Here is a 25295-nt window from a genome sequence, read left to right as displayed (position 1 = left end):
CAACCGCCGACAACAGTGGGCGGAGGCATTATATTTTGGGGTTGTCTGTCCACCTGCTCTTAAGGTTCAACTGATTCGAATTTGGTGGTCAAATGTCACTGCGACCACACAATACACATTGTGTACCATAACTTACCAAGTAATTTGCTAATTGTGACAATTTCACGCAAAATGTCTAATAGGATTAAAAGACTGCAACATGACTGGCAGGGACATACAACCAGTGGTGATTCTAGTTATGATATTGTATTCATCATGTATTACTGTATCAACAAATAATAATCTAACAATGTATTCACATCTTTTCCTCGTCTACAGTGCCTATCAAATTGTAGTTGAGGAAGTGAATCCTCACCGGACACGTCGTCAAGCTTCCTCTGACTGTTATGAGGTGACTATATCTCTTCTACACACATGCATTTACAGCCTAATATATCTAATCTATATGTGTTTTTATTTGCTATCTTACACATTCAAACAAATACATCTCAGAGTAGATAGCCACCATTTTGTTCTGTAGACCATTGGACATTTAGATCCCACCTCATAGAAAGCAGACTTTTTGTTTGCAGAATAAAAGTTCCTGTTTAGCGAACTGACATTGTCTTTGTAAGGCAGATTCTTAGACATGTTATTTGAATGTAAACATATCTTCTTTCTCAGGTCCCGGTTTCCTACCACAGTGCGTCTAGCGGTGGATCTCCGTACTATTATGCCGCCCAGCTGTCCCCCAGCCACCTGCCGGAGCCGCTCCCCTTCACTGTTGGAGACAACAAGACGTATCAGGCAAGCCTTTTTATCTGAGCAACAAATTCTGTGCGGAGTGCAGCACATATGTCAGGTGAAAAGATAACTCAAATAGAAATTATAGTAAACTTGTAGCTTAAAATGCAGAAGAATAGGGGTGTGGAATCCACTCGCAGTAACAGGCAAGGGGGGAATTATGTTAGAGCTACCTTGAGTTTTTATAATATACCTTAATGCAAGGGGGTTTATTCTTAACCATGCCATATGCATGTGCCATCATTTCTTCATTTTAGCAAGTGCAGTAGAAAAAATAAACATAAATGCCTTTGCAAAAAGTTCCTGGATCCTGGATCAGCTGCAACAACATCTTTCCATCGGATTGAATTGAAATTTGTTAAAGGAACAGTTCAACATTTTGGGAAACGCGCTTATTTGTTTTCTGGCAGAGAGTTAGACAAGAAACAGTTTTGCAATTGAATGTTCATATTGAGCATACAGACATGAGATTGGCATCAATCTTAAACTGATTGCGAGAAAAGCAAACAAGCATATTTCTCAAAAATGAGAAAGATAAGATATCCTGTAACAAAGAGACAAACCAAACAAACATGTCCTCTTCGGCAGAGATAATAACTGAAATTAGTAGCTGACAGTCTACGTATGTTGAGGCTCTTATAAAGTTTATTTCTTTTAATCCCCAGGGTTTCTGGAATCCTCCTCTGGCCCCGAGAAAGAACTACAACATCTATTTTCAAGCTGTTAGCAGCACGGAGAGGGTATGTAAATATTGATTCCTGGGAAGAAGCACTAAACACACAGTGAACTCTTAATGCTCACCTGCTTGCTGCTATGAATAAATATACTGTATGTACACATTCAAAGAGACACTACTTACACTTTAACTACATCACAGCTTCTACCTGCAAGCAGTTATGACTTCTGAGAGGACCTAAAAACATAAAACAACTGCAGACAACTGAACATGCCCCACTTGTTTTTGCTTGTACTGTAAATACACATGTACAGTAGTTAACATACAAAGTCAGGTTGTTTTAGTTAATGCTGTAGTGTGTTGTGTGTGGACTTCATGTGTCTTGTTTTTCTTTAGGAAACTAAGACACAGTGTCTGAGGCTTGCTACTAAAGGTAAGAACCGTCTCTCTTAATACCACTTTATGTCAAAAAAGACCCCAGATCAGTGTTAACTTGACATATACAAGTCAGTTGGCACACATGTTTTGAATTTGGGTGCTGGGAGAAATTAGAGAATACATTTGTGGATATCACTGATAATATTAAACTAATTTAATGCATCTTTATGTCTGGTCCACTATGCTTATCTTATCTCGTTAAGGTGCTTATCGTCCCTTAATGATTGTTCATAATCTGATATTTATTATTATGACTGATGCAGTGATTGTGTTGATAGTAATTTAACACAACATAATGTTTTGCATGCTAGAGAGAAAAAAAAACATGTTAAGTATTTGTGTGCACGTTCAGCTCCTGTATGTGCACGCAGTCTAGATGTCCTGTTTTTACCAGCGGCCATATGTTGATGGATTATCAGTCTGGTTTAATCCCCGGGCAACCTCACACACACACACACACACACACTCACACACTCACGCAAACACACACGAATGCACTCACACTGTTTTCAGGAAAGATTTTTAGAAATGCGGCTGATGGATCAGAGTAAGATCAAGGATAAACAGAAAAATACATTATCATGTTTTCAATGAAATTGACAATCCTGGTGGCCGGTGGTGTTGAGCTTCAAAGAACAGTGAGGTCATCTAAGTGTTTATTTTATTAAGTAACGCAGAACTAGAAAGCAAACGGAGGTGAAAAGGCAAAACGAAAATATAACAAGTCCATTGATTGTAAACTAAACCTTTCAGCTCTACGGTCACCAGTAGTGAACAGACTGCAATGATGAATGAACTAAGAGGAGACTGATTGCATTAATGTCAATGTAAGCATTTCATGGTAATACAAATACCTCGGACTCAGTCTGTATTCTATTGTGTCGACACTTAAACGCAATCTAAGACAATATGAGGGAGATAAAAAGGCCATAATAAAGGTTGATGTCATATTTACAGTAGTCATCATGATACTTGAATGTTAACGTAGTCCTACTGCATTATGGGTGTTATTGGGGGGGGGGGGGGAGGGGGGGATAGTTGCAATCACTTTCTGTACTCAGCTGATGCCATTGCTTTGACCTTCTAGTGCCAAAGGAGCATAAAACCAGACAGTAAAAGTGACATAATTTGCAGCGCAATCAGCCGTAATTGTTGCAGAATGAATCATCATGGCTGATTGATTCGTGTATCTTTTATAAAGACACTGTAGAGTAGCTTAGAGGATGAATGGTGTGGTGTGTGGCATTGTTCCACGCTATCTCCTTGTCCCTATAAAATGAAACGGCTCAGTTATAAGAGAACAGGAACCAGGTTGAAAAGAACTGGCATTGTTCACCTTTTTTTCTCTTTGGGCCGCAGAGTTCAATGTGACCAAGACGTGTTAGCCTGTAGGCTCTTAGGAAATACATCCCATGGGATAGATCAAAGGAGTGGTTCAATTCAATCCCCCCCCCCCCCCCCCCCCCCCCCCCCCCCCCGGTGCCTGCAAGGTGTCATGTTTCCGCTCCCAAAGAAGAGAAAATGTGGAAAGTTACTGTGTTTCCAGTGTCATCCTATTTCCAGAATGTAGTTACTAGAACAGGTCGGTTACTTCCCCAAAGGCTGCGAGAAAGAGATGACATCAGCCTTAGGAGGTCTTAGTGAAGCTGAACTTATTTTAGGTTTTTTCTTCTTCTTAATAAGGCAGGAAGACAGACTAATGGACAGAGAGGTCAGACGAGCGTCGCCTCCTTTCTCTCTCCTTCCTTCTGCATGTGTGTGCACTCAACCGTGCATCCGGGAGGGAGGATTAAGCGATGGTGGTCCTATTAGGTCATCTGGGGTATTGTGTGTTGTCATTGCTGCCTCAGGGTGTTGTGTGTGTGTGTGTGTGTGTGTGTGTGTGTGTGTGTGTGTGTGTGTGTGTGTGTGTTTGTTTGTAACTCTGTGGGTGAGTTGTGAATGTTAGTGTACTGACCTGGATAATTTTTACAGACATTAAGAGCTACCGTCGACGTTATGAGGTCAGGTCTCGGGACTCAGAGCCTTTTAAAGATTGTTTTTTTCTTTGTTGTCATGTCTTGTTTGGATGCCCTTTACCCATTGACAGATCCGACAGTTATTAGAACTAAAGTAGGTGAAACAGTTAGTAGGTAGTCATAAATGCTAAATGATTTGGAGTTTAAGCCACCCTTGTTTACCACAAAACAATACATTGTTGGTATTTTTTTGCTGCACTGGTTGACATGTTTTTTTCATGTGGGCACTATGTTTTATTTTGAGTCAACCCAACATGCATTGTTCTGCTGCCGTAAGTATTCACTAGAGTACTAAATGAGTATTAATCCGCAGCTGAAAATTGTCCCCAGTGCACAGTTTAGCCCCCTTTGAGTGGCGTTTTCCATGAACTACAGTGCCCTGCTGCTTTTGAACATTATTTAGCTTTTTAAAAAATGAATCCGTATATATTTGTGCTTTGGGTTGTATAGATGTACTGTACGTCTTAGCGCTGAGTGCTACAGATGGGGAAGGAAGTTGGACAGAACTGATTGTCGGTTTTGGTCTTTTTTTCGTGGAGTTCCCTGCCAATAAGAAAAATAAAGAATAATGTCCACCTCACCCTTTCAAAGCATTTGGGCTGACACACCACTGCTTCATGTATCAACCTGAGCTCCATGTTTTAGTGCGACATCGTTACGTAATGACACCGGGCTGGATGGGGACCTTTCAAGGATTCCAGCAACAGAAACAAATGAATACGTTAGGGTCAAACACACAGAGGGAGATAAAGAGAGAGAGAGAGATTATGTTGATCTTGTTGATATTTAGCATTGGAAGTAGATTATTGTTTGATAGATGTATTGCATTATATTGGGTTACGTGCATATGTCTTTGTGTTGGATTATTTGGATTATCGTAATGCATGATAATGTCCTTACGTTGCGGGGCAAACTACTCTGGCGTTATGGGATCAGATCACTAAGCTTCGGGGCATGAAAACAGATGCTGGCGCTCTTGCTGTTGACTTCCTGTGCACGATCAACACGGTTAAATCTCCGCCAGCAGCATGCACTCCGTACGAAACATCATTTGTGAATTATATATATTCCAGGCGGACGGAATCGGGGAGTTCAGACAATCCTCTGAAGTCATCAGGAACAGAAATGAGTTTGAGCACAAGTAATACACTGTGACATTGGTGCAGAAGCATTGGACGGCGAAAGTCAAATTGCATTTCAAAAGCATTTCCCAATGAGAGCATGACTCCAATGATGACGTGAAGTGCACAGTCAAGTGAACATTTCGTTATTTGCGTATGTGTATTTCATTTCTAGCGTGTTTGTGAGTCTGTAAAGATCTTGTTTCTTTGTTGCGTTGCTAAAACTAAAACTGCTTTAAACCTGTTAGATTCCTGCTGTAAAACACTCTAAAATGTGCAGATATGAACCGTAAGAAGCGACTGCTGCGTGAGAATTAATTGTTAATTAAGCCAAGTAAGTTCCTCAAACAAAACTTTTTGGTAAATTTGGATCCTTAATGACAGTTGCCATGGCATTCGTGTTTGCAGTTGTCTGACTTTTGCTTTACAAGGAATATTCCGAGTCTTGATATTTACCTGATCTTTAGCAGAGGAGTGATTAAACCTTCCTGTTCAAACGGCTCCGTGGGATTTGTTTCCTTATCATACTCAGCACTTTCCTGATGTCGGGGCGTTTTGTAAAGACATCTTGAGAGAAAAAACAAACATCATTCCTGAGGCTGTTCGATGAAATACGGTTCCAGCCTTTGGTGACACAGGGTTGCGTAAATACTCAGCGGTGAGAATCCATTGTTTGTTTAACAGGCTTACACTCAGAAAGTTTCTGACTAAACAAAAAACATCCTACACTAGATTAGTATTGAAAGCTAAACAAATGCAGCTTGTCAATTAAAAGAAATATAGCACAGACTGGATGTTTTATACACGTATATTCACCTGATGGCGAGCACATTTCCAACGGCCACCACGATAACGGTACAATAAAGCTCACAAAGCTTTTTAGTACTTAGCTGAGGGATATCTCAGAGGTTACAGTGTTAGAGAAGTTTGTTTATTTCAACTTCTGAAGAAAACAATACAAAAGTGAGAACTACAAATTTAAAAAACTAGGTATTGCCAGTCCCTTTAAAGTCATTCAGCAGCTTTTCACCGAAGCAAACATTCTTTTAATGTTCCCTTTGCATCTTGTAGATACACCAATGTTTAACAAACGGGGATGTAATATGGTCTTGTGTCCACACCTAATACTACAAAAGAATCAATCATTACTGTAGTATTCTGGTAGTTTGAGCCGATATTCTGTTGGATCCACACTATTGACGTTGTTTTATTGGCATTTGTAAATGTTCTAGGTGCTACAGAGGAGCCAGAAGTCATTCCTGACCCCGCTAAGCAGACGGATCGGGTGGTGAAGATCGCTGGGATCAGTGCTGGGGTCCTCGTCTTTGTACTGCTGGTGCTGGTAGCCATCCTATTGGTCAAGAAGAGGTGAGTGACAGACCACGCCCGCTAATTCAGCATATTTAGTGGAGAATATCAGGAAGAGTGCATATACTACATGAACAACAGTACTACTCCAACACACATGCGGATGCAAGAACACACATACAAATGTGCACCTAAACCCATTCTCTTGTTGTGTGTTGGTCCGGTATTTGCTGTAGTAACACCATCTTCCATCCATCTACCATAAACGTTGATCTCCCTATAGAACCAGCGTTATACATTCCTGAAGGTTGTTCTGTTTATAAGGCACTAAATAGCTGATGTCTTGATTTCCTCAGATCCCATACGAAAATATGGTGTTTCCAAAATTAGAAACTCCTGCCTCACAGTTGTGTGATTTAGTGCAGGAGAGATCTGAGGCTGTGTTGGGTTTTATTTTTTTCTTCTTCTTGTGCCGTGCAGCTGTTGAATCAAAGTAGACGGAACAACAACCACTCACTGAGAGTAATAGAGAGAAACACAGTGAAAGAGATCCTCAAGCAGACGATGTCAAGTAACCATTCAAGATTAAAATTAGAAAGTTCCAATACACATGGATTATATAAACACATCAGAGACATGAGACATCCCAGAAACCTAGAATGTGGTATTTCAGAGGTGAAAGGAGACATTGTGCAGAGAAAAATATCATTTTGGAAAAGTTGATCGAGGAAAAAGGGCATAGAGATGCTGACAAAGAAATCATTTTTTTATATCCACTAAACCACACACGTTGCTCCACGCACTTTATTCGTTTAGGTTAACACACACACACACACACACACACACACACACACGCGCACACAAACTTTACTTCCATCTAGGATAGCATGGAGAAGACTCCCAGTTGGTCCTGGTGTCAGCGTTTTGGCCTGTGATGTGTTAGTTTGGTGCAGGGCTCCACCATGTGGTGGCCTAACATAAATGCAACGTGTGAGTGCAGCCGCAGAGCTCAACAGCAGCTGAAGCAGTAGATCACACCGACAGTAGTGAGAAGATAACGCCCATGTCTATAATGCATTACAAACATACTTTTAATGTGTTATAATCTCCTCATAGCACTGTAAACAATGTCATTGCAAACAATGACAATTGAATTAGTTGTGATTATTGTTATAAAGCATTATGAATACTTGTGAATGCTTTTAACTGGAGTTATACAGTGCTATAAACAGATTATAACACGTACATGTGTTTATGGTCACAGAAAGGGCTACATATAACTCATGTTATGTGTATAACTTGTATATTTCTGTACCATTTCCTTTAAAAACCTGTCTATTCTGTCGTCCTATTTCAGTTCACAGTGACTTATTGTTTAATATTATCACGTCAAAAGTCTGGAGCTGTAAGGAGAGTCATCGTCATGCTTTAAAGGCAGCCCCCACCCCTAAGTCTAGACGATTTTTAGTTTTGCATATAACCTGCTCGCTATTCATCAAACCTGAGTAACTGTGAAGTTACACGAGGCTGAATTATGTCTTTGTACTCTTCAGGGCGTCTGTGTGCGTATGCGCGCATGCAAGTCATGAACACAAGTGTACGCGTGTAATAATTAACTATTACTAAACACGCCGTACTTCCTGTGACCTTTCAATTAAAAGCTGGTGTTCAGGGAACCTGAGTGCCTCATTTAAAAAGAGAATAATTAGGAAACTAATTTGCATATTCAGGTATTGAGTGCCTTATATCACATCTAAAAAAAGTGTCGGCATAAATAGCTTGATTTTCTCACCACCATGTATCTTGTACACATCACAAGACATTTAAGATGAATACAATTTTAAAAATACACCCAAAATCTTGACTGTGTTTGATCCGCAGTTTGCACTAAGTGGCCTAAGGACCGTAGCACGTATTACTGGGCTTCCCCTGTCCCTCTGAGGGTTTCAAGCCTTTTGATAATAAGACATTGGTCCAAACTGATCAGGTCAACTGTTATGTAATTGCACGGACACAGCTGGGAGGAGTCTGTTGTTGTTTTGAACTGTAACCAGCTCTTGCTACGTTTATGTATTTGGGCAAAAGGAGACTTCAAATAAGCACCAGATCACAAAGCATTCGAGGACTGCCGCAGGACGACAGCGCTTGTGTGAAATATCATGTTAACATATTATATTTAAGTGTATTTCTGACAGGTTGAAGCTATAAATCACCAGCATCAACAACTGAAGATGAATGCTATTTCTGGAAATATAATATTTTCAAGTATTAAGTTTAATTATGTTTCTAGGTTAATGCTTTGTGTGGTGTTTTTACATTACTTTTTTTTAAGTTACATTTTTTGTTTAATTTATGGGAACATATGCGACTGTGTAGCGAGTGACATTGATCAACTCGTGACAGCAGTTACTGGTTGAGGAAACGTATTTGCATATCTCTGCATGGGGTAGAAATGTGCCCTCGAGCTGCTAAAAGTGAGTCCTAAAAGTTTGGATTCAGTGAAAAAGCATCTTTGTGTTGAGCTGTGACATCATTTGTGTTGAGATATGAAAACTTATTTAGACATGTTTAGATTGGTGTGTGAACTAAACAGTTTTAATTGTCTTACAAGTGTATTTGGAAAATGGATTTAATATGATCAGAGGATTTGTGAGCCTTATGAGAGTGAAGCTATGTTGACAGCTTTTAGTAGTTTTTCCATGAAGGTTTCTGGGGAGATCAATCTTCATTGTCATAAAACCGTTTACAACTTTTAACAATACTGCATCTTTAAAATGGTGGGACATGATGACATTGCAATGACATCATGCTTGCTTTACAGGAAGCAAGCTGCGTGGTGTTACAGATCACAGAGCTTTGTGTCAGTCAAATTATTTAGGAAGGAAATGGTTATTGGCTAAAAGAAAACTCCGTTCAGGGACTTCTAAAAACAGCGAGTTCCACTAATAAATAATGCATGAATATTTTATTCAAAAAGACTGTTATTATTAATAGTTATTTGTTATTTCAGTTATAGTTTTATAAGTCTCTAAGCTTGTTTTGTAGTATTTATTTAGCATTAAACTTGAGTTTTTTAAATAAATAGTGCCCATAGTTACTATAACAAACCCTTGCATGACCCTTAAGTTGTAGCAATCAAACGGTGTTTTCTTCTGTTTCTGTTGTTGCTGGTTGGGACAGGACAGTAGTGTCCTAATTTGCACATTCATGACCTTTGTGTCTCATTCTTTGCTTTCTGATTGGCTCACAACCCCAGGAGGACCTACTATTCATACTCTTATTACCTGTAAGTAAACAACCAATCAACAATCAGCTCACCCAGCTGCTGTTATCTTATTGGGGCGAATTATTAGTGGCTAGTTGTTGTTATTTTTAAAGATGCAGTATACTTTTTTCAAGACAAAACACATTTTCAGCTCTGACCAATCAGCCCAAGCCATCCTCATTGACGCCGTGCCAGGGTGGGGGTGAGTTCACGTTCATGTCAGTCAGGTCAGGATTCTCCTTATTCTCCATCATTTATATCTAAGTATTCAAATTATAATTATTAAAACGTTTTCTTTCTCCGCAAGAGAATGTTGATTGTTTCATGTCTTAAACTAACAATAAATGCTAAATCATAATCCATTCACACTTTAAAGGGACTAAACTGACAAGTGAACCGAACTGACCTCAGCCCTGGTGTCCTCTACATGCTCCAAAGTTGCTCTGAAGCAGGCTTATAAAGGCCAAAGTGGGCCACAAACCAGAACTAAGCAGGCCCTAAGCGTGTTATTTGAAAAAAGAATGCTGCACTTGTGACTTGTAGCTCTTTGTGTGCATGTAGTCATGTGATCATCCATCCGCCCATCAAGTCACAGGTATCATGGTTCCTCTGCTGCACATGCTCAGTGTCTCAGTCAGCTTTACTGTGTGGAGCACATGGGTCTGATTTTGGTAGTTGTTGGTGGGTTTTCTCGTGCTGTGGGCACTCTCTACTTCTCTACTCTGTTTCTTATTGTCGCTCACCGGCTGTGACCAAAATAGATCCCCAATCGCCTCTTTGCACTCCTGTTAAAAAGAGTTTAGTGCACCGTTTAGCAGTAACAAAACCAGATGCATATGGACATTTATTCATCACCAGCTACTATGCTATTTACTGTCTATAATGTCTCTTATTGTCCTCATACAGATCATCTAACTTTAAGTAATCCTTTTCCATATTTATAGCAAAATATCTTAATATAAATGTAATATATTTTTGCCATGTTTTTAGTTTTCTTATTTATTATCAAGAGATTTGCAGTGTGTCTTGGCATTTATTTACCATTTTTAATGATCAGGCATGTTCAGTAGATATTACTTATTGTGCTCAAAATCAGTTTACAATTTAATATTACAATTCAGACCTTACAAACTATGTAAAGTGGTCACACACATCCAAAAGGTTGTAGGCAGTTTTGAGCTAATGCTCTTCTCCAGACAACAAATAAGACCTTAGAAATAAATAAAACATAAAAAACGTAAATAGAGATTAACTTTAGTTCTGGTCACAGCTACCCCTCCTACTTCTCTCTCCCTTAAATACAATATATATATGCATATATACTGTACCATTACACAGCATATGGTGGTTTATAATATATGCATCGCTTTCTTTCCTATTTTTCTGTTTTCTGTTGAACAATACATTCACAAACACGCACACAAACAGCTACACCTGGTCAGCAGCTAAACCAATGTTCCAGAGTGTGTGCGTGTGTGTGTGTGTGTATCATGTGTGTGTGGTCTTAGAGGTGGCGTTGGTGTATTTTTGGGGTGAAGAGGTCAAATAACCCAAACAAAGCATGCTTTCTGTCTGTTTACGGGGAAGAAGTCAGAGCTGTACATTGTATCAGTTATGCAACAATCAAACTTTTATTTCTTCATCAAACCTCTGAGAGATTTTTTTTTTACATTTATGTTGTATAAGTGAGGAACTAACTCATGAGCAGGTCACGTAAACACATGATAAATGTTTGCTCTTCTGTACAGATGTTGTCCTAACTGATGTACATCTATGGCTCTGGGTACACAGTGTTCCTGCATGCTCTGTCATGCTCGAAGTACTAAACCCTCTACAGTTATTTGTGCTGGGATGTTATGGATTGCACACATTAAACCTGAACAAGATACCTTCATGATTCGATTTTAAACTGTTATTTTTCTTCACCAGGCACTGTTTTCTGTTGCTTACAAAGACAAAAAAGCATATAATTCCACAATTTAACAAAAGCCTGTGAAGAAAAATAGGAGATTAAATTAGAAAAATCTGGTATTTCTTAAGATATCTTTCCTAGAAAGACGGTGTACCTTTCTCTCATAATTCTGGACTGACTATTTATGATGTGACCTCGAGTCCTGCTACTCATATAATGATGGCTGGTTAATGGTTTCCCTTGAGCTTCTGTAGATCAGAAGTCATTCCCTTACTGCTGTTTTAATGGGATTTTCCTCTTTGCTGTCAGATGAAACACAAATATTTAATACTAATGTCATTTTTCCTTTTGTGTTTTTTCCCTTTATTGAAAGCCTTCCTCTTGATAATGATCTTTGAAATTACAAAAAATGAAGAGTTTCATACGATAGAAATATATTTGAGAATAGAACTTACATTATTCATCTGACAGCTCATCTATGGCACAGCGGTTGATAACAGGTTTTTACTTTGCTACTTGTAGGCCATAGGCCTTTTCCCCTGGGATGTATTGGATGTTATTTCCCCTCCGCTCCTTTAGCTGAGCCTGTTACATGCTGCCATTTACAAACAAGCCCCCCCCCCCCCCCCCCTTGCCTGTTCTCTCCTCTTCTCTTCCTCTCTTATTCTCTTCTCCCCACCTTTCTTCTTTTCACTTCCTTGTTGGATCTAAACTCGGCATCTTGAATCAGCAGCCTGCAGCCCATAGCCGTGCTTTTTGATTCCAAAAAATGACACGATACCACCTACGTCATACAAAATCAGAGTATACTTTATAATTTGAGACTATTCCTGACATGGCGGTGGTCTGCAGGCTAGCTGATGTTTGTGCATTTGTTTATAGAATGCCTGACTGTGTCTGTCTCTGCCCCTGACAGGAAACTGGCAAAAAAGCGCAAAGACGCCATCGGAACGACGCGGCAGGAAATGACTCACATGGTGAATGCCATGGATCGCAGCTATGCTGACCAGAGTGCTCTGCATGGAGAAGACCCCATGGCCGTGACATTCATGGACTCTCACAACTACAACAACAGATGTAGGTTCACGAACAAGACCGTTATTATTGTTATTATTTAGCATAAACATTAGTATTAACCGTGGACTACCGTCGAAACACAACTCAACAAGTCTCAACAAATCTAATATTCAGTTTTATCCTTTTACATTCTAACACGTCGACTTATTTTCATCTTTCCTCTCTTCTATTCTCACTGATGAGACTTTGATTTAGATCTGATTTTGCCCGGGAAATGCCTGAAACGATTAATCGATGATGATTAACAGTTGCCAATCAGTGTCCTAATCGCCTAATAATTTCATCTGTTGAAACAACTCAAGAATTGATTCAACCGTATCAGTTTTACAATTAAAAAAAAAAACATTGACAGTGTAGAAAGTTCACGTATGTTTATGTCTGATGTGTGAACGAAAGAATTGCTAATAAATAATTTCATGGCTTTACCAAAGCACGTCGAGCAAAGCACAAATTATGGGATGGTTCTGTCGTAGATAAATGATCCTCATATTTAAGTCATGGCTGGAGAACGTCACGTGTAGTCCATCCGTGGCCACACAAAGATATCCTCTTTGAATGCTCACTTTAAGGTCCTCATGTACGTTTGAGTAACACTGAAATTTAGGACATTTCCTCACCGTGTTTCCTCCCACAGTGCCCAACGACCCCCTGGTTCCAACAGCTGTGCTAGGTGAGACTCCTGGCATGGATGGATATGTCCCATTTACCACCAGCTCCCTTTAGTGATCACCCATCCTCATCTTAAAGCCTTGTAGCCCCCTCATTGTTCATCACTACATAGGTCCCAATTTAGTGTCCTCAGACGACGTCAAAGCCTCCATTACATCCTGCATCCTGTGTTATGTACTTTGATCTCTGTCAAGTACGTTTTTGTGGGTGAATAGTTTGGCTTGACTGAAGTTTCAGCACCACGATTCTGTCTCTTATCCACATTTTTAGAAGTGCTAACACAGATCACTAGTATTGCCACAGACATGAACTGAAATTAAACGGAAACACAACAAAATTACAAAATAGATGTTTGGATTTGGTTCAAAGGCAATCGAATGATTTGTAATGGATTAGAATACATGCGGATGGCAAAACCGTGTGTTCATCTTTTATCTTTTTTTTTTTTGCCACCTAGTGCCAACACTCTGTGTAAAACATTGCTGGTACTAAAAACTCCAACAGCCAAGCACTTCATCTGTCGTACTGCGTTATCCCCAGGTTCAATCACTCCCAATCCAAGCCATGGTTTCTGTTTCCTACTGAGAGTTATTGATATTCACAGTAATTACCATCATTCTCCCTCAGAGACCTCATTATTTCCACAGTTTGGAGTTGTTTTAAGGCGTGCCATTTCCTGTCCCCGAAAAACGACAGAAACCGATGCTTAAAAGGAGGACGACAATTTGTCACATTGCCAGCTCAAAACGACCGCAGATTAAATCTGCGACATCAAGTGACAGTGAATAACTTAGTGCCTACAGGCCCGTGTGCTTGGCAGAGCTTTTTCTATAAACTGGATCTCAAAGTCTGCTTGAGTATCTACCATCTGGTGCTATTCCCTAGGCTGAAGTGTGAAAGCTCTAGTTTTTGCCAAGTTGGATGCTCCTCCAGCTCCAGTGTTGCACTGCAATGTGTTTATCTTTAGTTTAGTCTAGTTTTGACGCTGCAGCATGATGCAGAGTTCTAACAAACCATTCAGGGCTCCACAATCCACGCTGCCACCAAACTGTGTTAACCAACTGATCCATAGCCTTTGATTGAGAGCGAAGGCTGCAGTTATTATCTGTCTTGGCCAATCACATCACAGACTGGGAAGGAGTAGCAAATGAACAGGCAGTGTCGGGTCAAGTTTACTGTTAATTGGCCTGACGAGGGCTCAGCAAACCTTTAACAATCGGTAATGAGCTAACATGTCCTCAGAGCACATACAAGCATCAGCTGGACGAAATAAACAGTGTCAGTTAACAAACAGCGGTGGAGATGAAATCACTCGGTTGTTCTGCAGCCCCGAGCTACTCCATTATACGAGCTGTCAGTCAGTGCGTACTGCCGTCAACTCGCGTTATCCCCCGCTCACCTGGAAGTTCTGCAACAATTTGACCCCATGATTACCTGCCTCGATACTGCTTTTTCAACTTCCGAGCTCCCAAAATGCAAAGTTCATTATATCATGCCATACTCACGAGTGATAATTAAACCGGCAACAGTTCCACACTACAGAGCAGACGCTTGCTCGTCTGTGGTTTCAATGTATTGTTTCATTCCTAATACAACAGATGCTGAAACATCTTAATGTGGGGAAATTTGTTAATATTGAATAAAACCACCTACTCTTACAATTATAATGAGTATGGAAGGTGTAGAGAGGTTGGGATAGCATAGTGAAATATGAATGAAGCGACAAAGTTATAAATAGGACGTTGCAGTAGACTTAACAGCTCATTTTAAGTTGTTGTGTCCTGCTTCTTAGTGTCTTTCATGTTGCCAAAGGTGTGTTTTAGTCAAGTGTTAATTCAACTCGTGTTTTTTGGCCACGCTCCATTGTTTTGTGAGATCATCAATGTTTTTCATCATCCATTATTTATGGCCCTTTGGGGTCCATGTACACCGATCAAAGGTTCCACAGTAACCTGTACTTCATGTTTTAGAGTCTTACTAAAATACTAACAAACGAATCCTTCCATTCAGCCGTCTGACTGAACCTTTTGCTCTTCTCTTTTCCTGCTGCTTTAACATGTAGTTCCAATCACAGGTGAGTTTAGACAGAGAAAAGTGACTTTTGGTTTGATTTATATAGATACAAGTAATGTGTTCAATATCAGTGAATGTAAATCCAACCTACCTTAACTTATAAAGCTTTTTACTGCACGATTCATCCCACAGACCTGATTAAATACAGTGGATCTGTTTGATACGTGTTTTGTACACTAGACGGTATAAAACAGCGGATGCGCCGATAAATGCAGCTCAAATTTTGGTAGGTTTGCAATTTAAGTGACCAGTCATTCCCCCTCTTGTTGTAGATGAGAACCACAGTGCCTCTGGAGCGGAGAACAGCCGGCTCCTGGACGTTCCTCGGTATCACTGTGAAGGAACCGAGTCTCCTTATCAGACGGGACAGCTCCACCCCGCCATCAGAGTGGCCGACCTCCTGCAGCACATCAACCTCATGAAAACCTCTGACAGCTACGGCTTTAAGGAGGAGTATGAAGTAAGATTATAATAAACAGTACTAGTAGCAATAACTGTTGTATTAGTTGCCTGACTGGTTAAAGTGGCAACAACTGTTCATGTAAAGCAGTCATGTTGATGTTGTTTTTAGAAGTACTGTTATTACCTTAACTATAACCCAGATAGGGGTATTTCAGATTCTATATCGGAGGACGAGACGGTTCATACATTACGATATGTGAAATGTACATTTTTAATGTAGAGAAAAACACAAAGCTTATAAAGAAAGTCAATGATGCTTCATTTGATGTTTTGGCTTTACACTAAAATGATAAAATGACTATTACGGTTGAGCTATTACTCTTTATTTGAGAGTATTATCGACTAAACAGTCAAAGTGCTACAAACCGTGTTTTATTTCCTCTTTTTGTGTATCTAATAAGCATTATGTCACCATTCGTGTACCCATGGAATAGTCACTCAAGTACTTCTTCCTGCTCGGAGTCCTCCAGCAGGAATGATATGCTTGGATCCATGACGTGTAATTTCCTTTTGTATATTTTTGTCTGTTGTTGGTGATACAGAGCTTCTTCGAGGGCCAGTCGGCCTCCTGGGACGTGGCTAAGAAGGAGCAGAACCGCACCAAGAACCGCTATGGGAACATTATAGCATGTAAGCAAGCTTTAGTCATGTATGTTCACAACACAAGCTGCAATGTGCTTTACAAGAAGAAGAAAAGGGAAAGGAGGGGGGAAGTAGAGAACAAATACTTACAATACATGTGCCTTTTGAGATAAAATAGCCATATGTCCTGAAAGAAACATTTAATTTCTATGTGCCTTCCTCTTTATCTCACTGTCTCTTTGTTTTTCATCTCTTTGTGATTGCGCTCTCCAACCCTTGTCCTCTTGCGTCTCTCTTTAGATGACCATTCAAGGGTTATTCTCCAGCCCATAGAAGACGACCCCTCCTCCGACTACATCAACGCCAACTACATCGATGTAAGTGGAAACGCATCGAATGCTACTATTGGCTCCCAACGAAACCAACGAAACCACACTCCCTCGCTCGTATGTCAGGCCTCTATACCTTTATTGCGTCTACTAGTCATCCATCGTGCCATTTTACGCATCCCGCCACCCCCAAAACACATCATGCATACACTACATGTGTCTTTCCCAGATGTCCGTTCTGTCTGCTGTCTCTCCATGCATGTGCATTCTAAAGTTATCATAGCATCCTGATGCAGCTAATTTAAATTACAATTTAGTCTATATGAGTTACATCGGATAAAACTGTTGATTTTAGTTGTTATTTGGATTTAGTTGGACTCATTTTTACAGTGGGACAACCATTTAACGTTAACAGCTGAACAAAGAGAATTGTTGAGAGAGTTGACACAAAGTGTGACTCCAGGAAGCCGTGAGCTAAGAAATAGTCAAGTACATAACAGCATGTGTTAGAGCTAGCCGAGCTGCTTCCACCTGTTTTCAGTCTTTACGGTAAGCTAAGCTAAGCTAAGCTAAGCTAAACAGCTGCTGTTGCTAGCTTCATATGTATTGCACAGACATGAGAGTGGTATCAATCTTCTCATCTTACTCTCCACAAGAAGGGGATGAGAGTATTATCTTTAAGCCACTGCATTCAGCCTTCAGTCTATTTATCTTTTTACTAGCTCATCCACTGATGACAGTATAGCATGAAAAATCTACTTTCAGCCTCTACAGAGCCTTAGTTGTTTCTTCTTTATGCAGTGTCTGTTCTTCTACGAGAGAAACTGAAAAGACAGTTTTTACACTTCAGGTCCATCCATCCTTTTTTTATCCATTTTATCTATCGTTTCTCCGTCCATTCACCTATCACTACAGAACTCCACCCTTTCCCATCTCCACCTCTCCACTCTGCTGTCACCTTTACAACAATCATCTGCATGTTAGTCTCTCACATTTAAAATGCTAATACTGCTTATGGCATGCTTTTCCATAATATCACTACTTTCCATTGAAACTATCACATGCACGCTACCACCTACATTAAACTAGAACTAGGGTGAATAGAGTGGACACTCCCTGGTGTATCCAGCTTATCTTTGTCCGTACAGCTGCGGTTATGGCTGTCATGTCATTTGGAGTGTACTCACAAATGAGATTGTAAACAACCAGCTTGTTGTTTACAAATGCTTTTTGCTGTAAGAATCTCAAACGGCATCAGGAAGTGTCCTCTCTATTCAGTCTAATTCACAATTTTTGATCATTTTTTTTTTTTTTCTGCATGTCTTGTTCAAACTTCCATTATATCAGTGCAACTTTTCTTTTTCTGATTGACACTCACTGACATTGTTGTGCTTTCTTTCTTTCTGCCTTTCTTTCTTCCACTTGTTCTTTCTGCCTGTGGCTTGGGCTGTAGATTTGGCTGTACAGGGATGTAAGTATCACTGTGGATTCCTTCATTCACGCCCCTCAACCGTTAACAATGCACATCCGTTCTTGCACTCGTCGTTACGTGCATCGGGTCACGTTGTTCGCACACTCTGAGTTGCTGGGGCCTCTGCCGCATGGAAGATTTCACACCATCTTGCCCTCCCACCAGTCTTGCTTACATCCCACTATGTGCCGTTCATTTTACTTATGCGCGGTACCTTTTTGTGTTATTGCCATCAGGAAATCTCAATCAGTGGTTGTCAAAGCTTTTTGTACCTGTCTGTAGATTTTGGCAGGGCCTCACTTTGAGCCTCATTTTGCCATTTTTGATCATTCGGAAATGACAGGTAGAAGTACTGAGAGTAAACGTTCTTCCACATACCTCAAGACTTAGAATACACACTGTACATGTATCCCAAAAGATGACAACTACATTCATTATATCATCAAATTATTTCTGTTAACTTCAGCTCCATAATCTTTCTATCTCCACGGGTGAGAACAAGCTTCCAGATTAGTTTGGACAGTTATAATGCTGCACTCTGGACGTCTTGAACTGTGATAATAGATTGATGGTGTTTTGTTTTCAGGGCTACCAGAGACCAAGTCACTACATTGCTACTCAGGGTAAGACACTGAAACATTTCTTCATAACTTCAGTTTTCTTCACACTATAGAAACCATACACAGTGCTGACCGTGTGTCTCTGTGTCTGTGTGAAGGTCCTGTTCATGAGACCGTGTACGACTTCTGGAGGATGGTGTGGCAGGAACAGTCGGCCTGCATCGTCATGGTAACCAATCTGGTGGAGGTTGGACGGGTAAGTTCCTCTTCTCGTGCGGTGGAACTGGGCAAGGCATCTTTCCTGGCGCCCCATAGTTGTTAAATGTGTTTTACACAGATTATTCGGGCCCTTTTGACAATTTGCATAGCCAGATAATATATAATGAATCAGAATCATGTGACATATTGAAGTAGCTTTAGCACATACACCAGAAAAACACTGAAAAATATTCTTTTGAAGTATTTTTGTTAGTGTTGATGTCATTTGAATTGGTGATAATTGAATAAAAAAACTGTATATGACTGGTGCAAAGAAATGTGTCTCTGCTGTGCTGCGGTTTTATTGGTAAATCTGCAATATTTAGGGAATTATATTGTATTTTTTGTAATACGTAAGAAGCTGTATCTGCCACTTGACCCAGGTCTTTGAACACATTATAATCACTATACTGTATTTGATCAAATGTGAAATGCTGTTTTTGACAGGTTAAGTGCTATAAGTATTGGCCAGACGATGCAGAGGTGTACGGAGACTTCAAGGTGACGTTTGTGGAGGTTGAACCTCTTGCTGAATATGTGGTCCGCACATTTACGCTGGAGAGGGTGAGTACAATATGTTTAGCTTACATTTTGCATCATTTTGTTTTGTTTTCATTTTGAGCTAAGCATAATTAACATCATTGTTAAATACTTAAATGCTTGTACCTAAAATATGTGGAACTAGTTGAGTGTTTATCTCTTCTGTGTGAGTTCAGCACAGGTTTCAGTCATATTCAACGGCTGAATACATAATGACAGGCTCCATTAAATGTAATCTAAAGATGTCTTTTGTCTCTATCTCAGCGTGGTTTCAACGAGGTGCGGGAAGTCAAGCAGTTCCACTTCACAGGCTGGCCTGATCACGGAGTTCCATATCACGCCACAGGACTACTTTCCTTCATCCGCAGAGTTAAAATCTCAAATCCACCGTCTGCTGGTCCAATTGTGGTCCACTGCAGGTATAGAAATACATAAAGACGTTTTCATACTCCACCACACATGATTAATATACACCCTTATATCTTAAATATACATACCATAGTAAGAAATAAATAGGCTTATCTCTCTCAAGTATCGCCTTGAAGAATGATTTCTCTGTGGGTGTGTCTCTCTGCAGTGCTGGAGCAGGGCGGACAGGCTGCTTCATAGTAATCGACATCATGTTGGACATGGCGGAGAGAGAAGGTGTGGTCGACATCTACAACTGTGTGAAGGCTCTTCGCTCTAGGAGGATCAACATGGTACAGACTGAGGTGACTGCATTACCCATCCTCCATCTGCATCCACATCTCAGACAATAAAAGCGTAAGACTCAGCCATCAGCGTCTTTGCAGGCTGAGGTGACGGCATCTATCTGCCACCCGTTCATGTCATTACATAAACACAGAAAACAAACAAAATCGATTTCCTACACGTTGGATCTCTGGAGACAACGAGGCAAAACATATTATTTTGATTACATAGGGACCACATGCTCCATGCATGAAATCATCTTTCATGAAATCATCATGATGTTTTTTTATACCATCAGTGAACATTGCAAAATGTACAGAATTTGAGTCTGTAGCAGTGTAACAACAGTTCATGTCATCTATCATAACAAAGAAACTCACAGCCATTCACTAAAGCAGCATTCAATTCACATTCAATTTCCTGTGTGGACTGAGTGAAGTAAACCAAAGCTCGACAGTCATCATGTCATCTCGTTCATAGCTCCACGTCCCATCGGTCGTCACCCACTCAAAGTGTCGGCATGCTCACTTTCATTCGGCATCACAGCTGCTCGTGTTCCCCACGTGACACGTTCTGTGTGTTTAATTGTTTGCCAATGTTTTTATCTCGGAGTGAAATATAATAACATAAATGTCTTAAATTTGATGTCTTCAGGAGCAGTATATATTCATCCACGATGCCATTCTGGAGGCGTGTCTATGTGGAGAAACAGCCATACCAGTCTGCGAGTTCAAAGCTGCTTTTTATGAGCTGATCCGCATCGACTCGCAGACCAACTCGTCCCATCTGAAGGATGAGTTCCAGGTAAACCTAAATACAATCTGTGTCTTCCACCCTAAAAGTAACAATCCTATCTTCTGAATGGTCAGAAACAAAGCAAAACAACTGTATTATTGCATTTTTTACATTTACAATAAAGCTGTGCAGCTGAACGTAAAGAGTAACTTTAACATTTTTTGAAGCTGGAAAATACCTATTTTCCCATGTTTTTGTGTTCGACTGACTAATTGGGACAACAATTTTTGAAATTGGTCCAGTATGGAGGGAGCACGCTGCAGCTTGCAAGGGTAATTGCGCAGCGCCAATGTAATGTTGCGTGAGTCAGTCTCTGTTAAAACATAGCAACCAGGCGGCAGATTGTAAGCACGCATCCAAGAGGAAGCTACGAAAATGTCAGACACAGCGTTCAAATATAGCCAGACAAAATAAGTGGATAAGTACGAGAATTAATCGAATGACTCTGCTTGTGCACTAACTTTCATATTGTTTATCTGTCTCTCTTTGTTCAGACGTTAAACTCGGTGACTCCTCAGCCTCAGCCTGAAGACTGCAGCATCGCATTGTTGCCTAGAAACCAAGACAAGAACCGCTTTATGGACGGCCTTCCTCCTGACAGATGCCTTCCCTTCCTTATTACGATAGACGGAGAAAGCAGCAACTACATTAATGCTGCTCTGATGGATGTAAGTGTAGAACACACGCACATACATTAAGGTTGTGTTATTTTCAACACATCCAGCGAGAGCGGTTTGGGACATTTCACACCGTGTGTGTTCTTTTTTTGATGTGGAGCCTTTTAGACAGATGTGTTGCTTTAACACAATTTAACTTTATGCAATGTGAAAAAGTATTTAAAAAACTGTGTATGATGTCCCAAACTGCAATCAAATAGTTGTTGAAAATGATGCACGCTGTTTAAGAAGTTATACACAAATGATGAAGAGAAACACGTGTACATGCAGATATTTCTGCATATATGCTTATGCAGACAACACACACAGACTCCCCTCCCTGTTTGTGTGATGCTGTGTTTGTGGTTTTAGCAGCAGAAGTCTAGAGACAAATCCAGGTTCTGAAAAGACCACTAGCTTCTCTGGCCACCACCCGATCAGTAACCGCCTCGTTGTTGCAGGACATTGTTTGCATTGGCAACACGTTGCCCGTGTACCATGACTTGAACAACAAAGTCATTAAGTAGGTTGAAATTTAAGGTAAGATGGCAATATCTGGTCATTGTCTGACTTACTGTTTAATGTTGATTAGCAGGTCTGCTAGAACAGGCAGAGGGGAAGATAGTAAGGGGTGGGCTGTAGATACAGTATGATAATGGTCGAAACACAAAGTGTAATATATGCATGGTGTGGAAAGAAACCTGGCTTCTCTCCAACAAAGCTGTTGGAGGACAAAAATACTGTAATTGCTGTAAAACTTTCCAATTTTCAAAAGTTTATATTTAAAGTTAAGTCACTTACCTTTGGCCTCTCTCTAACCAAGCTCTCAGAGGAGTTCCAGGTAATGGGATTTCACTTCAAATCTCCAACACTGGATTTGTTTCATGGCTTCAGTGTCATTCTGCCACCAGGTTCATGTTTAGCAAAGCCATTCACACCCTCAATCCTAAACCTGACCCCCGACCCCTCAAGCCACCAACATCATCCACTCCCATGTCTCACATCTGGCTGCACATTTTCATTCAGGATGAGTCGGGCTCAGTTCACTTTCAGTTCAGTCAGTTTGTTATGTCAACAGAACCTTTAGTCTTTTGGTTGATTTTATTTTGTGTCTGACATCTTTGCCATTGGAGACATTTTTAACTGAACATAAAGTAAACTGGCCCCATTAGATGTAGATCTAGATGTACGGTACGCACAGTGTATTTGTAAATGTAAAGCATGCTCCCACCTTCACATTTAATAGGCCCACTGCATGATCATGTGACCAAACATCACCCGTGTTGCTTGCTGTCCCACAATTTGTCCCACAATACAGTATGAATGAGAGAGAGAGAAAGAAAGATGTAAAAAACAGAGAACATAACTTATTGCTTCACATTGTGAAATGACACCTCTGTTTGTATGAAAGGCCTGACATTATTTCTGTTGTCTTGTTTCCTGCAGAGCTACAGACAGCCTGCTGCATTCATCGTTACCCAGCATCCTTTGCCTAACTCTGTCAAAGACTTTTGGCGTCTGGTTTACGACTACGGATGTACCAGTTTGGTGATGCTGAATGAGATCGACCTGGCTCAGGTAATTCACTTTAGTCTTGGCTTAGTTAGTGTCATGACTAACACATTACATAATGTGAAATATCTGTCACTGTTGTACAACTCTTAATAACAACAATATAGTATAACTTTTTATAACTTTATCATACTGTAAACATACTTCTATACAGGCACAATTAACTAAAATACCACCTACATGATATTATAAGCAGGAAAACAAACAATGATATCTGATAGATCCAACAGCCAGAACCAAGAATAATTAACCGGGAAGTAAAAGCTCTTGCAGACCGCTCTGGAACAATTACTGGGGTCAGCTGTGTCAAATAAAAATCAAATTAAACTCCAGTCTGACCAGAGAGAAACCTTTATAATACTGGAGGAGATAACCCTGTCTTGCAGTTATTGCAAATTTGTATTAAAATGCTAATATTGGCTTAAAATGTCTATCCTCAAAGTCAACACCACAGAGGTCAGCATATATTAACAGACTTTTACGGTCTTCAAGGGTAGAAAGTGGTCCTCTGCTCACCAAGGCCTCAAATAGGCATAAACCAAACAACATATAGGAAAATAATAGTTTACTTACAATATTAAATTTTTCCACTGCTATTTCTTGCTGTTTCTCTCTGTTTTTGATCAAGTCTATTGTTGTCTCTAAATGCTGTCACTGTTTCTAAGCAGGGTTGCCCTCAGTACTGGCCGGAGGAGGGCACGCTGCGTTATGGTCCGGTCCAGGTGGAATGTATGTCCTGCTCAATGGACTGCGATGTGATCAGTAGACTCTTCAGAGTCTGCAACCTCACCAGGGTTAGTAGATTAATATTGTGTTTATGTGGTAACTCATCAGCCTCCTATATAGATATAGATATCGATATATATAATAGAATCCATTCCAATAAATGTGTGTGTTGTTTGATCTTTTCAGCCACAGGAAGGCTACCTGATGGTCCGTCAGTTTCAGTACCTGGGGTGGGCGGGACACAGGGAAGTCCCCGCCTCCAAACGCTCCTTCCTCAAACTGATCTTGCAGGTCGACCAGTGGCAGCGTGAGGGAGAGGAGGGAGAGGGAAGAACCATCGTGCATTGCCTGTGAGTTCACGCCGAACGTACAAAATCCCATGTACTTTACTTTCTGTTATTTAGTAAGAGTTTGTTTGTGAAAAACAATCTGTAGCACTGTAAGGAACAAAAGAGAAGTCTGTTGACTTTTTTTTACTACAAAAGAAGCGAAAAAATGATCTAGCAGTGGCCGACAAGGACTTCTATCCACTTTAGGAATGGTAGTTAATACCAGTTATCTTGGCACCATTTGATGATTCGTATAGAAAGTGTTAATGAAACTCACTCAGAGTGACACCTCTCTTTAAACAGAATGTCTCTTTGTCTGATGATGCACAAGCTTTTACTGACGAGCAGGATGATTTGTTACCTGTGTGCCAAAACATCAGTGCCATGAGCACTGGGAGAGGTGGCAACGCTGCATATGAAATATTATACTGTGTCACATATCTCTGTATTACTCTCTGTGTGTTTGCAGGAATGGAGGCGGGCGTAGTGGCGTTTTCTGTGCCAGCAGCATTGTGTGTGAGATGGCCAAGAGACAGAGTGTGGTCGACGTCTTCCACGCCGTGAAGACCTTGAGGAACAGCAAACCCAACATGGTGGATACTCCGGTGAGAAAATACAAACATATCAGACTTTGTCAAAGATTGACCCAAAAATATGAACATGTGACCGCCCAGATATTAAGGTCAGTTTGTCTGTCTGTGTTCTGCTCCAGGAACAGTACCGCTTCTGCTACGACCTGTCCCTGGAGTTCATCGAGTCCTCCTAAACAAAGGAGAGAAGAAGAGCAGAAGATCTTTTCACTTCCCACGTGTTGGATCCTTTGCTTTCACTTGGTCCCGACTCCCCTCTGTGGCGGCCGTTCTGTAGCACCCATTTTGCGTCCCTACAAGTGGAAATTGGCTCCTTGTATCCAAACAAAGGGAAACAGACTTTTAACAGAAGGAGTGCAACAGAGAGGGAGGTGTTACTCCTCTTACTCCTT

General features: G+C 40.5%; 1 protein-coding gene across 1 annotated transcript in view; it reads left to right on the top strand.

Annotated features, from left to right (window-relative positions):
* Positions 1 to 25079, top strand: part of ptprk (protein tyrosine phosphatase receptor type K) — a 95004-nt gene extending 69925 nt beyond the window's left edge. The window contains exons 17-42 of the mRNA XM_076083754.1: positions 319 to 391; positions 664 to 786; positions 1449 to 1523; positions 1856 to 1892; positions 6269 to 6404; positions 9601 to 9630; positions 12438 to 12598; positions 13233 to 13268; positions 15330 to 15341; positions 15613 to 15799; positions 16332 to 16432; positions 16685 to 16830; positions 18167 to 18184; positions 18771 to 18807; positions 18903 to 19000; positions 19450 to 19566; positions 19807 to 19961; positions 20120 to 20255; positions 20890 to 21039; positions 21525 to 21698; positions 22510 to 22527; positions 23133 to 23264; positions 23927 to 24052; positions 24171 to 24334; positions 24783 to 24918; positions 25026 to 25079. Of these exons, the coding sequence (XP_075939869.1) occupies positions 319 to 391; positions 664 to 786; positions 1449 to 1523; positions 1856 to 1892; positions 6269 to 6404; positions 9601 to 9630; positions 12438 to 12598; positions 13233 to 13268; positions 15330 to 15341; positions 15613 to 15799; positions 16332 to 16432; positions 16685 to 16830; positions 18167 to 18184; positions 18771 to 18807; positions 18903 to 19000; positions 19450 to 19566; positions 19807 to 19961; positions 20120 to 20255; positions 20890 to 21039; positions 21525 to 21698; positions 22510 to 22527; positions 23133 to 23264; positions 23927 to 24052; positions 24171 to 24334; positions 24783 to 24918; positions 25026 to 25079 (2632 nt within the window). The remainder of the gene's footprint in view (positions 1 to 318; positions 392 to 663; positions 787 to 1448; positions 1524 to 1855; positions 1893 to 6268; positions 6405 to 9600; positions 9631 to 12437; positions 12599 to 13232; positions 13269 to 15329; positions 15342 to 15612; positions 15800 to 16331; positions 16433 to 16684; positions 16831 to 18166; positions 18185 to 18770; positions 18808 to 18902; positions 19001 to 19449; positions 19567 to 19806; positions 19962 to 20119; positions 20256 to 20889; positions 21040 to 21524; positions 21699 to 22509; positions 22528 to 23132; positions 23265 to 23926; positions 24053 to 24170; positions 24335 to 24782; positions 24919 to 25025) is intronic.
* Positions 25080 to 25295: the final 216 nt, after the last annotated feature.

Source organism: Anarhichas minor, unplaced genomic scaffold (assembly GCF_050575085.1).
Source record: "Anarhichas minor isolate MPS153535 unplaced genomic scaffold, ASM5057508v1 ptg000136l, whole genome shotgun sequence".
Taxonomy (NCBI): Eukaryota; Metazoa; Chordata; class Actinopteri; order Perciformes; family Anarhichadidae; genus Anarhichas; species Anarhichas minor.
Note: the sequence above shows the minus strand (reverse complement) of the source record. Positions and strands in the feature narration are given on the sequence as shown.